The sequence below is a fragment of the Nothoprocta perdicaria genome, unplaced genomic scaffold (assembly GCF_003342845.1).
Source record: "Nothoprocta perdicaria isolate Ctin4 unplaced genomic scaffold, notPer1 scaffold_314, whole genome shotgun sequence".
NCBI lineage: Eukaryota > Metazoa > Chordata > Aves > Tinamiformes > Tinamidae > Nothoprocta > Nothoprocta perdicaria.
This window is the reverse complement of record NW_020455549.1, coordinates 299986-310363: the sequence shown is the minus strand read 5'-3', so window position 1 is coordinate 310363 and position 10378 is coordinate 299986. Positions and strand designations below refer to the sequence as shown.

At 55.2% G+C, this 10378-nt stretch overlaps 2 protein-coding genes across 2 annotated transcripts in view; both read right to left on the bottom strand.

Annotated features, from left to right (window-relative positions):
- GRASP (general receptor for phosphoinositides 1 associated scaffold protein) overlaps window positions 1–173 on the bottom strand; it is a 5037-nt gene extending 4864 nt beyond the window's left edge. The window contains exon 1 of the mRNA XM_026042810.1: window positions 157–173. Coding sequence (XP_025898595.1) covers window positions 157–173 — 17 coding nt within the window. The remainder of the gene's footprint in view (window positions 1–156) is intronic.
- A 2621-nt stretch (window positions 174–2794) lies between these two features.
- On the bottom strand, window positions 2795–8530 carry ACVR1B (activin A receptor type 1B). The gene is made up of 8 exons (XM_026042824.1): window positions 8296–8530; window positions 6842–7090; window positions 6056–6286; window positions 5778–5945; window positions 5045–5201; window positions 4416–4540; window positions 3803–3933; window positions 2795–3424 (listed from the first exon to the last, which is right to left on the bottom strand). The coding sequence occupies exons 1-8, from the start codon at window positions 8468–8470 to the stop codon at window positions 3299–3301; spliced, it is 1362 nt and encodes a 453-aa protein (XP_025898609.1). The 5' UTR covers window positions 8471–8530; the 3' UTR covers window positions 2795–3298.
- Window positions 8531–10378: the final 1848 nt, after the last annotated feature.

The following is a 10378-nucleotide window of genomic DNA, read 5'->3' as shown; positions in this document are numbered from 1 at the left end:
GGGGGGTGGCACTGGGGGGAGCAGGGGACATGGGGGGAGCACGGGGCACCAGGGGACACTGAGGGCATGGGGGGTGTCCTGGAACATCCTTTCCATGAGGCAGCAGAGGGGACTTGGGAAGGGGCCTGGATGGTGCCCAGGGGATGGGGGACAAACCTGTGACACCGGAGCATCCTGGCAGGGCCGGTCCCGGGGGGCACCGGGCTGGAAGAACCCCCCCCCTTAACCGGAGCTGGGATTTGATCCCGCTCCAGCGGCCGCAGCGGGAACTTCCCGCCGCAGCTCAGGGCTTTGCCCGGCTGTTTGTTTAAAATCAGCCAAAAACCCTAATCCGGAGACGACGGCGACGCGCCGGGCCCGCCGCCCACGGGCCCTCCGGGGGCTGCCGGCGGCCAAGTCGGCTGTGGAGCCGCGCGCGCCGGCCCGGAGAGCGCGGCGCAGGGCACGGATCACAGCCCTGGCTGCAGGAAGAGCCCGGGAATGCACCCCCCGATTCCTTTGGAAGCCCCGTCCACCCCCTCACTCACCTGGTGCTCCCAGGACGGGTTGCGGGTGCCCCGGGAAGCAGCCGAGCGCCCGGGCCAGGGTCGGGAAGCTCAGAGGCGGCACAGGGAGGGCAGATGGCAGCCGGGGGCTAATTCCCTGTGTCTGAGCCCCCAGGGCCCCCGGATTTGCACCCCCTTCATCCCTGCACAACCCGCTCCGCCCCGGGGGGCTCCAATTAGGGAGAATTAGCAGCCAGCAGCGCCCTGGGAGCAAAGAGGATTGGAAGTAGGGGGGGAAATTGTCCCCAAGCAGCTCTGGGCTCTTGTGGGAACCGACAGATGCTCGTGGTGCTGCTGGGGAGTGAGGGGGGGTTAATACGAATTCCAGGATCCCGTCACCACCCCCAACACATTCCTGGGCACAGGGCGTTGCACAGGGAGAGACCCCGGCGGCGAGCGAGAGACGGGCGGCGCGCGTGAATAAAACCGACTTTTAATAATGTACAGCAGAAATCGACAGCCTGGTTTTTATATTAAACAAAAGATTTCCTATATTACACCGTATTTACAGTTGCATACTGAAGAGGTAAAGTGTCTAAGTGGCTATTTTACAGTCCATCTCTAATAAAATGTACAAAAACCAAACGAGGAGGAGGGGGGCGGGTTAAGTACCAAGAGATCTGCTCGGAAGCAGGCGGGTCCCGCGGGAGCCTCCCGGGGGCCGGTGGAGCCGGCGCCGCTTCGTGTGGCCCGGGCGCTGTTGGATGCGGAGCTGAGGTCGCCGCGGAGCCGGGCTGCGGCTCCCGGGGCGTGCAAAGTGCTCGAAATGCTACATGGGCAGCGGTGCCGGCGGGGACGCCGCTCCGGCCCGTGCCGGCGCCCGCCGCGGGCTTTGGTAGAGCGGGAGGCAGCTGCAGCGGCGGCTCCGGAGGAGCAGGGTTGGGAGCCGCGGCGGGCGCCCGAGAGGAGCAGCCGGGAACGGGAAACGGCACCGGGAAAGCTGCAACGCTCGCCACCCTCGTACCTACGTGTGCCGCGTGCTTCCCGGTGGCGCCGGGGGCCTCCGGGATGCGGGAAGCGCCGGCCGAGCAGGAGGCGGCAGGAGGGGCCAAGGGGAGCGGCGCCTTCAGCCAGCGGCTCCGCGGGACGACGCAGGATAAAGGGCTCCAAAGAGGATGCAAAAAACACCGCGCACTCGACACAGATAAAAATCACAGACGGGAGAGCGGGGCTGGGAGACGACAGACACACAGGCACACGGACAGCGAGGACAGTGTTTAAAAACCGGAAAATAAGGGGGAAAATCCTGACCCCGGGGGTCGGAGTAGAGATGAAACCTCACCTTACAGAGCAGGCTCAAGGTTTGAGTAGAACAGTTCCAGTGTAAATCAGCTGTGTGCATTTGGTTGCCTTTTTTCCTTCTTTTTCTTTTTCCTTTTTTTTTTTTTTTTTTTTTTTTGCAGTGATTTCTTTACAAACAAACAGGTAGAGAGGTAATAACTCTAGATTGGTTTTCTTCTCTTAGAAAGACTTAACAATCTTAAAAAAAGTTAAAATCCAGCCCCTCCCGGAAAATAAAAAAATAATCAAAAAGCACTCCAGTTAAAAGTTATGGCTTCGGTTACACACCACGGACACCGAGCGAGCCGACAAGCAAGCGCTACCGCCAGGGCTGCCCCGGTGCTGCCCTCGGCGCTACAGGTTCCGGCCTCCGCTGCAGACAACAGTCAAACCAATTCTATTCCCCCTGATCGGCTATTAATGAAAATCAAATTCATGCAAGTTTCCCCCCACCCCGCGAGTTATACACAGCCACTTCCAGGTTATGAGATATTTATATATGTATATTAAAAAGAGGGGAGGCTTCTTGCCTGGGGTGCCGGGGGGCTGCGTGTGGTGGGGACGGGGGGTTCGGGGGGCTCCCCGCCTGCTCCCAGCCCCGCGGCATCCCCTCCGCTCCCGGGAATGACAAACCTCAGGGGCTCCAGAGAAAAGCCCGGATTGCAGGAGTGAAGCCAAATTCAAAAAATGGTTGTAAAAAAACCAAGAAAACCCAACCAAAACGGAGGGGGTGGCAGTGAGGAACCCGGCGGGCCGTCCCTGGGGCACGAGGGCCCCGGAGGAGAGCTCAGGATGGGGAACGTTCCCGAGGTGCCGAGGAGGGCGGCACGGCGCGGGGAGGACAGCGGAGCTCGGCGCATGCACGACAAGCGCGGGCACGGGGCCGCCCGCGTGGGCACACAGCGCCCGCGGCGGAGGAGCTTTGCAAGCTTAAGGGAAAGGAGGGCGACGGTTCCGGGGAGCTGAGCAGCTGTCCAGGCTCAGCCTCTCAGAAGGGAGCACCATTTGTGGGGTTTTTTTCAATGCTTTTTCTGCATTCATGTGCCAGTCCCTGGAAAATCCGCAGAGTACGGCAAGAAAAGCCTTCCCTTTCCCTTCCCACTCCCAGCACCTTAGCACCCAGGCCGCAAGCACCCGTCGCCGGGCGCCCCCCCAACACGCACGCAGCTTTACGGGGATTTCCGTTCAAGAAACGAGAGTTACGGTTGTGGCCGAGATCCCTCAAAGCGAATCCCTCTCTCAAGTCTTCGTGCTGTCAGGAGGTGAGGAAAACAAAAGGTTTCGGATTGTTTCCTACCCAAGGAGGGAAGAGAGCGGTTCAAGAGGCTTCCTCCTCTCGCCTAGCAGCCTTGCAGGTCACGCCGTCCGGTTGGTAGCAGTAGATCGGGTAGGAACACGAGGTAGGCCTCCGTCGCACGGCTACGCGAGCACGGCAGCTTTTGTGCACCTGCCCCCTCGCTGGGGCTCAGCGCTTAGATTTTCACATCCTCCTGGACGCTGAGCTGTGAGAGGGTTTTCTTAATGCGGAGGGCCGTGAGGCGAGCCGCTCCGTTGGCGTACCAGCATTCCCGCATCATCTTCCCCATGACCCGCAGCGCCTGGGTGGGAAACACAACGGCAGACATCAGTCCTACCCTTGTGGGAGCCTGGCGAGCGCCTCCGGAGCCGCTCCGCAGATCGGAGGTGACCGTGGAGCCGGGATGGTGCGGGAGGCTTGGGCTGGATTCGCAGCTTTTCCAGCAACCAGTCCCTGCGTAACCCAGGGACGGTGACAGGAGGCCACTGTCACTGAAAAGAAGGGCTTTCCAAGGGACAACACGAGGGAAAGAGGGCAATGAACTTCTCCCTGCAATTCCCTCCGCAAAATCCATGCTGGTACAACCCCACCGCACTTCCTACAAACGGGAAGTCGGCCACGGGACTTGCTCTTGAGCTGCCTTCTGCACAGGGGCTGCGAGGATGGAAAGGGATCTTACCTCATAGCTCTGCCACCAGTTGGGGATGTTGGGCCGTAGTTTCTGATCACAGACAACCTTCCGCATCTCCTCGATAGAGGGATCGGAGGGTACCAGGTCGTAGTATGGGAGCTGATATTCCTCATGGATACCTACGGGAGAGAAAAGGGAAATGCAATTCCCGGAGAATGGATCACCACCAGGACACCCGCTGAAGGCGGCCTGATGCTGGTCTGGGCTCCATGACTCACTGCCGAGACACGTCAACGCTTTGCAATTGTTTAGAAGAGAATGAAGAAGTGGGGATTTGGGTTTGCAAGAGAAAAAAAAGGAAGTTCAGGGAAATGGGAAGCAGCTGCCCAAACTGGAGCAAAGTCAGCGCGCTGCCATCAGCGCCTCCTGGCCCCGAGGAGGGGTCATGACTGAGCAGAAGGCAGCAGGGCTGCGTCCGGGACGTGCCAGGACCCTGAGGTGGCACCAAAGCAGGACAAGAAAGTTACTTACCAAAAGAGAACTTCCCAAAGACCTCTCCGGGAATTTCACAGGAATATCGCAGCATTTCCCCCCCCCCAGAAAAACACCAAAGGCTGGGAAAATTTGGCACGAATAGCACAGGCACACATGGGAACATTACCTCCTGCGTTGCACCTTCGAGCGATCTCCCAGTAGACCAAGCCCAAGGCATAAATATCCGCGCATTTAAATGAATCAAAATGCTTCATGTTGATGGTTTCATCCAAGACTTCGGGGGCCATGTATCTGCAGAAGGAAAAATAAAAGGGGAACATTATGTTATTTTTGAGAAGGGATTCTCTGGAAAACAATAAATGGCAAGTTTTCCCACACAGTTCTTCTTAGCAGGCAAAATTCGGGACTGAACAGCCTGAATCAGAACAGACCTGGGCCCACTGGTCTAATAAAGTAAACAAAGTAACTTTAAAATAACGAAAAACAAGGCAAAAATGTCCAAAAGTACATGAAGCTCCAGACAGCAAGCCCCCAACGGCTTTGAGAATGCCAAGCTTGTTGTGAAATACCGTGACACAGAGTCTGTGTAGCTGGTCTGCACCTCCGTCTGATGGGCCCCTCAGGTGATGGCACTCGTGTCCCTTCGCCACCAACTCAAGGCACGATTCTGACATTCACCACGACACCGAAGTGCTCAAGATGGGAAACTGCAGCAGAGCTCCCCTAGGAGCTTGGGCATTTGCTAGTCACACACCGATGCCTTCAAACCCTGACCAAGAACACCGTTCTCCCTACCGTTTGGTTCCAACCCTTTGATTTGGTGCAATATCAATTGTATCGGTCACAGAATCGTGCCGGACAGCGAGACCAAGGTCAGCGATGGCACACGTGCCATTCTTCTTCACCAAAATGTTCTTGGATTTCAAGTCTCTATGAGCAATCCCAGGCTTTCCTAATAGAGCAAAATAAAAAGCAGCGGGGGTCAAGGTGTGGTGAAACCTGTTAGTCTCATTAGTGCAGAAGCAGTTACAGATTGCAGGGCGTTAGCTAAACCCTCAGTCTTGCGACATATTTTCATTGTTTGGAGACACTTTAGCATTGAAGAAAAGAGCAAGCGCGGCCAGCTCCTGGTGAGCAGAGTCTCCATTTATGCTGCCAAGGTGCCGCTGATGCAGTAGCAACCAGGGGCCTCAAGAGGGACATGGATCCCATCGTGCCAGGCAGCAAACGCAGACGTAAGTTGTTCATAACACTGGCACTGCCTGCACCAACACCCCATCCAAGCAGCACCACTTTTAGGACATGGATGGGAAACACTGATGCAACTCCCAGGAGTTAGACTGAGATTAACACATTTCACAGGCAGCCAACAAAGCAACCAGGCGATTTTTCGCCAATACTGACTCAACCCACATGAATCTGGGCCAATACAGCCAATGTTTTCTGTGCAGCACATTAGTCCTCCTCGCCAGTTCTGCTTTTCTCTCCCTTCGAGAGCTCACAGCATCTTTCCAAACTCGCCTCTTACCCTGAGTACCCACGATCTCCATGTGCAGATGGGCCAACCCGCTAGCAGCCGACAGGGCAAGTTTTATCATCCCCTCGATAGTCACCGTGTACCGATTCAGGTAGTCGAAGAGAGACCCATGCTCGTGGTAGTCGGAGACAAGCCACAGCTGGGTCCACGTTCCATTATCTGCAGCAAGAAAGAGACAGCGTTGATGGGTACAGCACAGCAAACCAGCGCGAATTCCGTATCCTATTTCCGTGAAGAATCCCTGCTCTCCCAACCGGGCCCCGTTTTACCTTTGTTGTCTGCAGCAATAAACCCCAGGATGTTCTCGTGGCGCAGCATCACGGTTTGATAGATTTCTGCTTCCCTAAACCAGGAGCGCTCCTCCCGCGACGAGAAGATTTTCACGGCCACGTCGCCGCCGCGCCACCGGCCGCGCCACACCTCCCCGAAGCGGCCCTTGCCGATGATCTCCTGCAAGACGATGGTCCGAGCCACGGTCCGCTGCACGAAGAGCGGCAACCCTACGGACAAGAAATTGCAGATCTGAGCGCCTGTCACAGCCGAGGGACCGACCCGAGGGACCGCTCTGCTTCAGAGTTTGAAGCAGAGCACTCATCCAACCTAGAATGTTCCACATTTTATAACGTTCAGCAGCCTAAGTGAGGCCTAAAATAGAAAATGGCTGCTGCTTCTGTGTGGGATGTGCCATTTGGCTGTTTGGGCAGCATCTGCATATCACTTTGAAGTAGCTTGCAAACCACTAGCGATTAGGTAGACAACAGTTGGGGAACTTCTGCTCTCTGGAACATCAAAGAAACTTTAGCCTGAATATGCAAGGAGGGGATTGCACGGCAGGCAGACTAAAGAGAGTGAACCCCCCCCAACTTTTCTTAAGAGAAAGGAGTCACTAATGTCACTCTTAGGTAACTTAGAGCTTGCATGCTGACAGCCTGTGCAGGAAAGATCCCATCAGACTTTCTGCAGGAGACGCACACCTGAACGTTTCATGGCCTGGGATTCAAGCAGGGAACGGAGTTATGGGTCACCGTTTGTTATCTCCAGTCGTATCTTAATACCTGAGCCGGAGCCAGACGTGGAGAGATCATAGACTAGATCTTGCAAGGTCTTATCCTTCGACAGGCACATTTCACAAGAGGGATCTTCCATGTCCAGCCGCTGCCGATTGTGATAGACTCGTTGATGGTGGTGAAAGACAAGGACTACTACGATCATGACAACAAACACGAGGAAGACGGGTCCGGCAATCACCGCCACCAGCTCCACAGGACCCCAGCTCGACTGGGGTTCGTTGTCTTTCAGGTGTCCTGGAGGGGAAGAAGGAGAGGGAAAGAGACTCAGAAGTGCATGACTCCCTCACATATGTTCTTTAAGGACCTTCTTGTGTTTTAATGATCCTCCTGGAGCCAGATCATTGCAGTTTGCTATTCCAGGATGGTAGAGGGCACAGCAAATAACAGTGTTAACAGGAGGCTGATCAGCTCGTCATGCAAACTAGAGTTAAAAAGACCCAAAAGAGCTGGTGCTTCAACCCCTAAAAGAGCAGGCGTTCCAGCAGCACTATGTAAACCAGGATGGGAGCCTGCTCGGGGCTGACTCTGCTAGAACAGCCTGTATTTCCTTTCCCACTTGAACTCCAAGTGGGAGCAGCAGCCAGCTCCAAGGAATCATTCCTCCCTCTTCCTCTTTTGCCCTGTAACGAGCAGGGAAGAAGAGCAAGACAATTATTTGACCTTCTGAGCATGAGCCCGATCCCCTACGGCCCCCAAGCAAACCGGGTCTCGGACTCACTAAGTAACAGGCTACAAATGGAGTGGGAAAAGGGACGAGGAAGCGCCCCAGGGCTTCTCGAGCCCTGGAACGGGGAAGGAGCCGTGTTTTCCCACACCCTGGCTCGGAGGCAGGGCTGCTTCCTCCCCGTGCGTTCAGCATTCGGGCATCCCCCCACCCGCTGCCCCAAAAAGGCTGCCCCAACGTGCCCGTACTCAGGGCTTATCACTAAAAGAGGGTTTTTTTTTCCCCAAATCTCGAAGGAAGGAAAGTGATTCTAGCAGATAAAGAAGCTTCCAAAGGGGAGCTGTCCCCAGAGAACACAGGTTGTCCCCTGGCCATGGTGGCACATGGCGTGGGACCGCAGAGCCTGTGCACATGGACACGGGCAGCAGGACCGAGGAGGTGAAAGGAGGCTCTTTAGAGCGGAGCTAGTGAGGGCAGGTGGAAAACAGCCCAAGTAAAACCCCAAACTTGGGAAGCTTCTACCCTGAAGAATAACCACGTCATTGGGTGACATTTTGTCTACCACAGGGGAGCCGAGCAGCTTCACGCCTCTGGCTGGAGTGGTTTTAGGTGTTATTTCCACTTTACAAAACCAGGAAATAAAGAGAGTGCTCAAGTTCACACGGCAACCTAGAAGAAGTGAAAGGAGAACCAAGAGGTCCTCATTCCCCATCCCAAACAGCCAACTTCTCCCCACTTCAAACAGACGGAAACACTTATTTAGCTCTTTACTCACCACTGGGAACCATTAAATCAATTTTGTTGCAGAAGTCAGAGTAGCAGCAGTGAGTATTTCGCAGGTCTTCTGAACTCAGGCAGTAGAAGGGTTTCCCAGCAGGAACCAACTTCGCTTCGGGAATGCAGGTCCGGACGTGGTGTTCGACACCGTCCAGGTTGAAGACCGAGACCATGCAGGCGCCATCCGTTTCACAGGTGGAATTCGCTTGGTTGCAGTTGGAGCACAGACAGGTCAGAGCTGTGAGAAGCAAAACAAGACCCCTGAAAACCACTGGGGGCTAAACGCACGGAGGAGACAAGTCCGTGCTTTGAAATTCTCACTTTGGTCGGGACAGGCCATTTCCAGGATCAAGAGGAAAGGGCATTAATAGCAGGACTGCAACATTTGGGATTTTGGACAAGTGAGAACTCATGGAACCCAACCTAAGTACAACAAACCAGCCAGACACCGGGAGCTGTCCACAAGATGCTTATCCTGACAATCCTTCTTCCTGTCCTTGTTGCACCTACTGGGATCACCAGAACCACGGCGGCAAATTAAGCTCAACCTTACCAAGATCCACTCCTGATTCAATCCAGGGTGGGAACTTGAGTCAGTTGGGAAAAAGGGTGGGGGAAATTTAGAGCAACCAATACATTTCACCCAGGTTCCCTCAACGGGGACTCTTCACCGTGCCCACGACTGCCCCCCACAGCAGATTCCTTGGGCTCCACCTCAACTCGCATGAGACAACAACCAGCCGCCAGATGCCAAATCCAAATCCAAAGCAACTCTGCAAGCCGAGCGTGCTACGCCCAACAGGATCAGCCACTTCTTTAGTAACTGCTTTCCTGATCTGAGACACTACCTTGGGTCAAATACATTCCTGGCTTTTCGCCTGCTCTCCCTGAAGACGCTCCACGAAGACCAAAGGAGAAACTCCGAGACGGCTTCCCACATTTTTCAGCCTTCCAGCTGTCCCTGCGCTTTCTCCCAAGCTGCCTGGAAAAGGAGCTATGAGCGGGTCCCGAGGCATCGCCATCCTTGGGAACAGAGAGGCTCGCAGCAATGTCAAGAAGAAGGGTGGAGCATGCTCAGCAACACGCAGCAGTTTCTTCAGCTTCCATCAGATCTTTCCGTCTCCCCGCAGGGGTTCAGAAACATGTACTCACCCGCCACAGAAATGGGCTTTCAGGTGGGGAGTTTGAAGCAGCGTTTTAAGGGATACAAAGGCCACTTTGCTCTTCCCCCATCCAACAGCCCAATCCTCTCATTCTGCTCCTGCTCTCCGGCCTGGAGGCAGCCACGGCGGTGCCTTCCCGGCAGGCACCGCAAAGGCAGCGCCCTCGGTTCCGGCGGCTCCGCATCCAACACGCACGAATGTTCAGGAATATTCAGGGCATGGAAAGCAGCTTCCATCCCGGGGGAGGGAGGAGAGCCGGGCGGCCGGGGACTCGTCACCGCCGGCTCGATGGAAAACATGAGCTCAGACCAACTCCAGGGCAGCCCCGAGGGGAAGGCACCCACTAGCCCTCATCTCCAGCATCCTAGGTAAATCGGTTAAGGTAATTACATTACCACTCACTTAACTCTCTGGACGCCGTGTTCCTTGTTTCTTAGCCCTTGGGAGCTGCAGGATCTTGGAGAGGCTCCGTGCAGATGCAGGCGGGCTCTGAACCAACACGTTTAAGAGCGTAAAGCCCAGGACAGACAGAAAAGCAGCAGGAGCGAACAGCACTTATGACCATGTGCTTGACGGAGGCTGAAATCCACACGCTGTTTCCAGCATAAACCCCTCATTTCTACCCCTGGGATAGGAAAAAGCCAGGAAAAACCTCAAGACTGAACTCTTCCGAGAAGGGCTGTGGATCTGCAAGGGAAGATTTAAGCAGGAAGCCGGGCGCGCCATGCGCTCTGCCGGGCCGGCGGAGCACGGAGAGGGCAGCTCCGAACAACGTGCCCGCTTCGGGGAACAAAGGTTTGTTCTAATGGAGCTGTTATGAAAACACCAGAAAGGAAAGAGCAGCCAGGGCACATTCCAGCCTTCAAGTACAGTTAAAAGGAAATATTAGTCTGAAGCATCTCCTTTATTAAAGCTTTA

What these genes read in the sequence shown, in the direction of transcription:
- ACVR1B (XM_026042824.1), bottom strand. Translation starts at nt 8,470, where the DNA reads ATGGTCTCGGTCTTCAACCTGGACGGTGTCGAACACCACGTCCGGACC. An exon ending in GGAGATCGTGGGTACTCAGG is followed by an intron (nt 5,202 to 5,777) that starts GTAAGAGGCGAG and finishes TTGCTCTATTAG; the next exon opens with GAAAGCCTGGGATTGCTCAT. An exon ending in TCGAAGGTGCAACGCAGGAG is followed by an intron (nt 3,934 to 4,415) that starts GTAATGTTCCCA and finishes TCTCTCCCGTAG; the next exon opens with GTATCCATGAGGAATATCAG.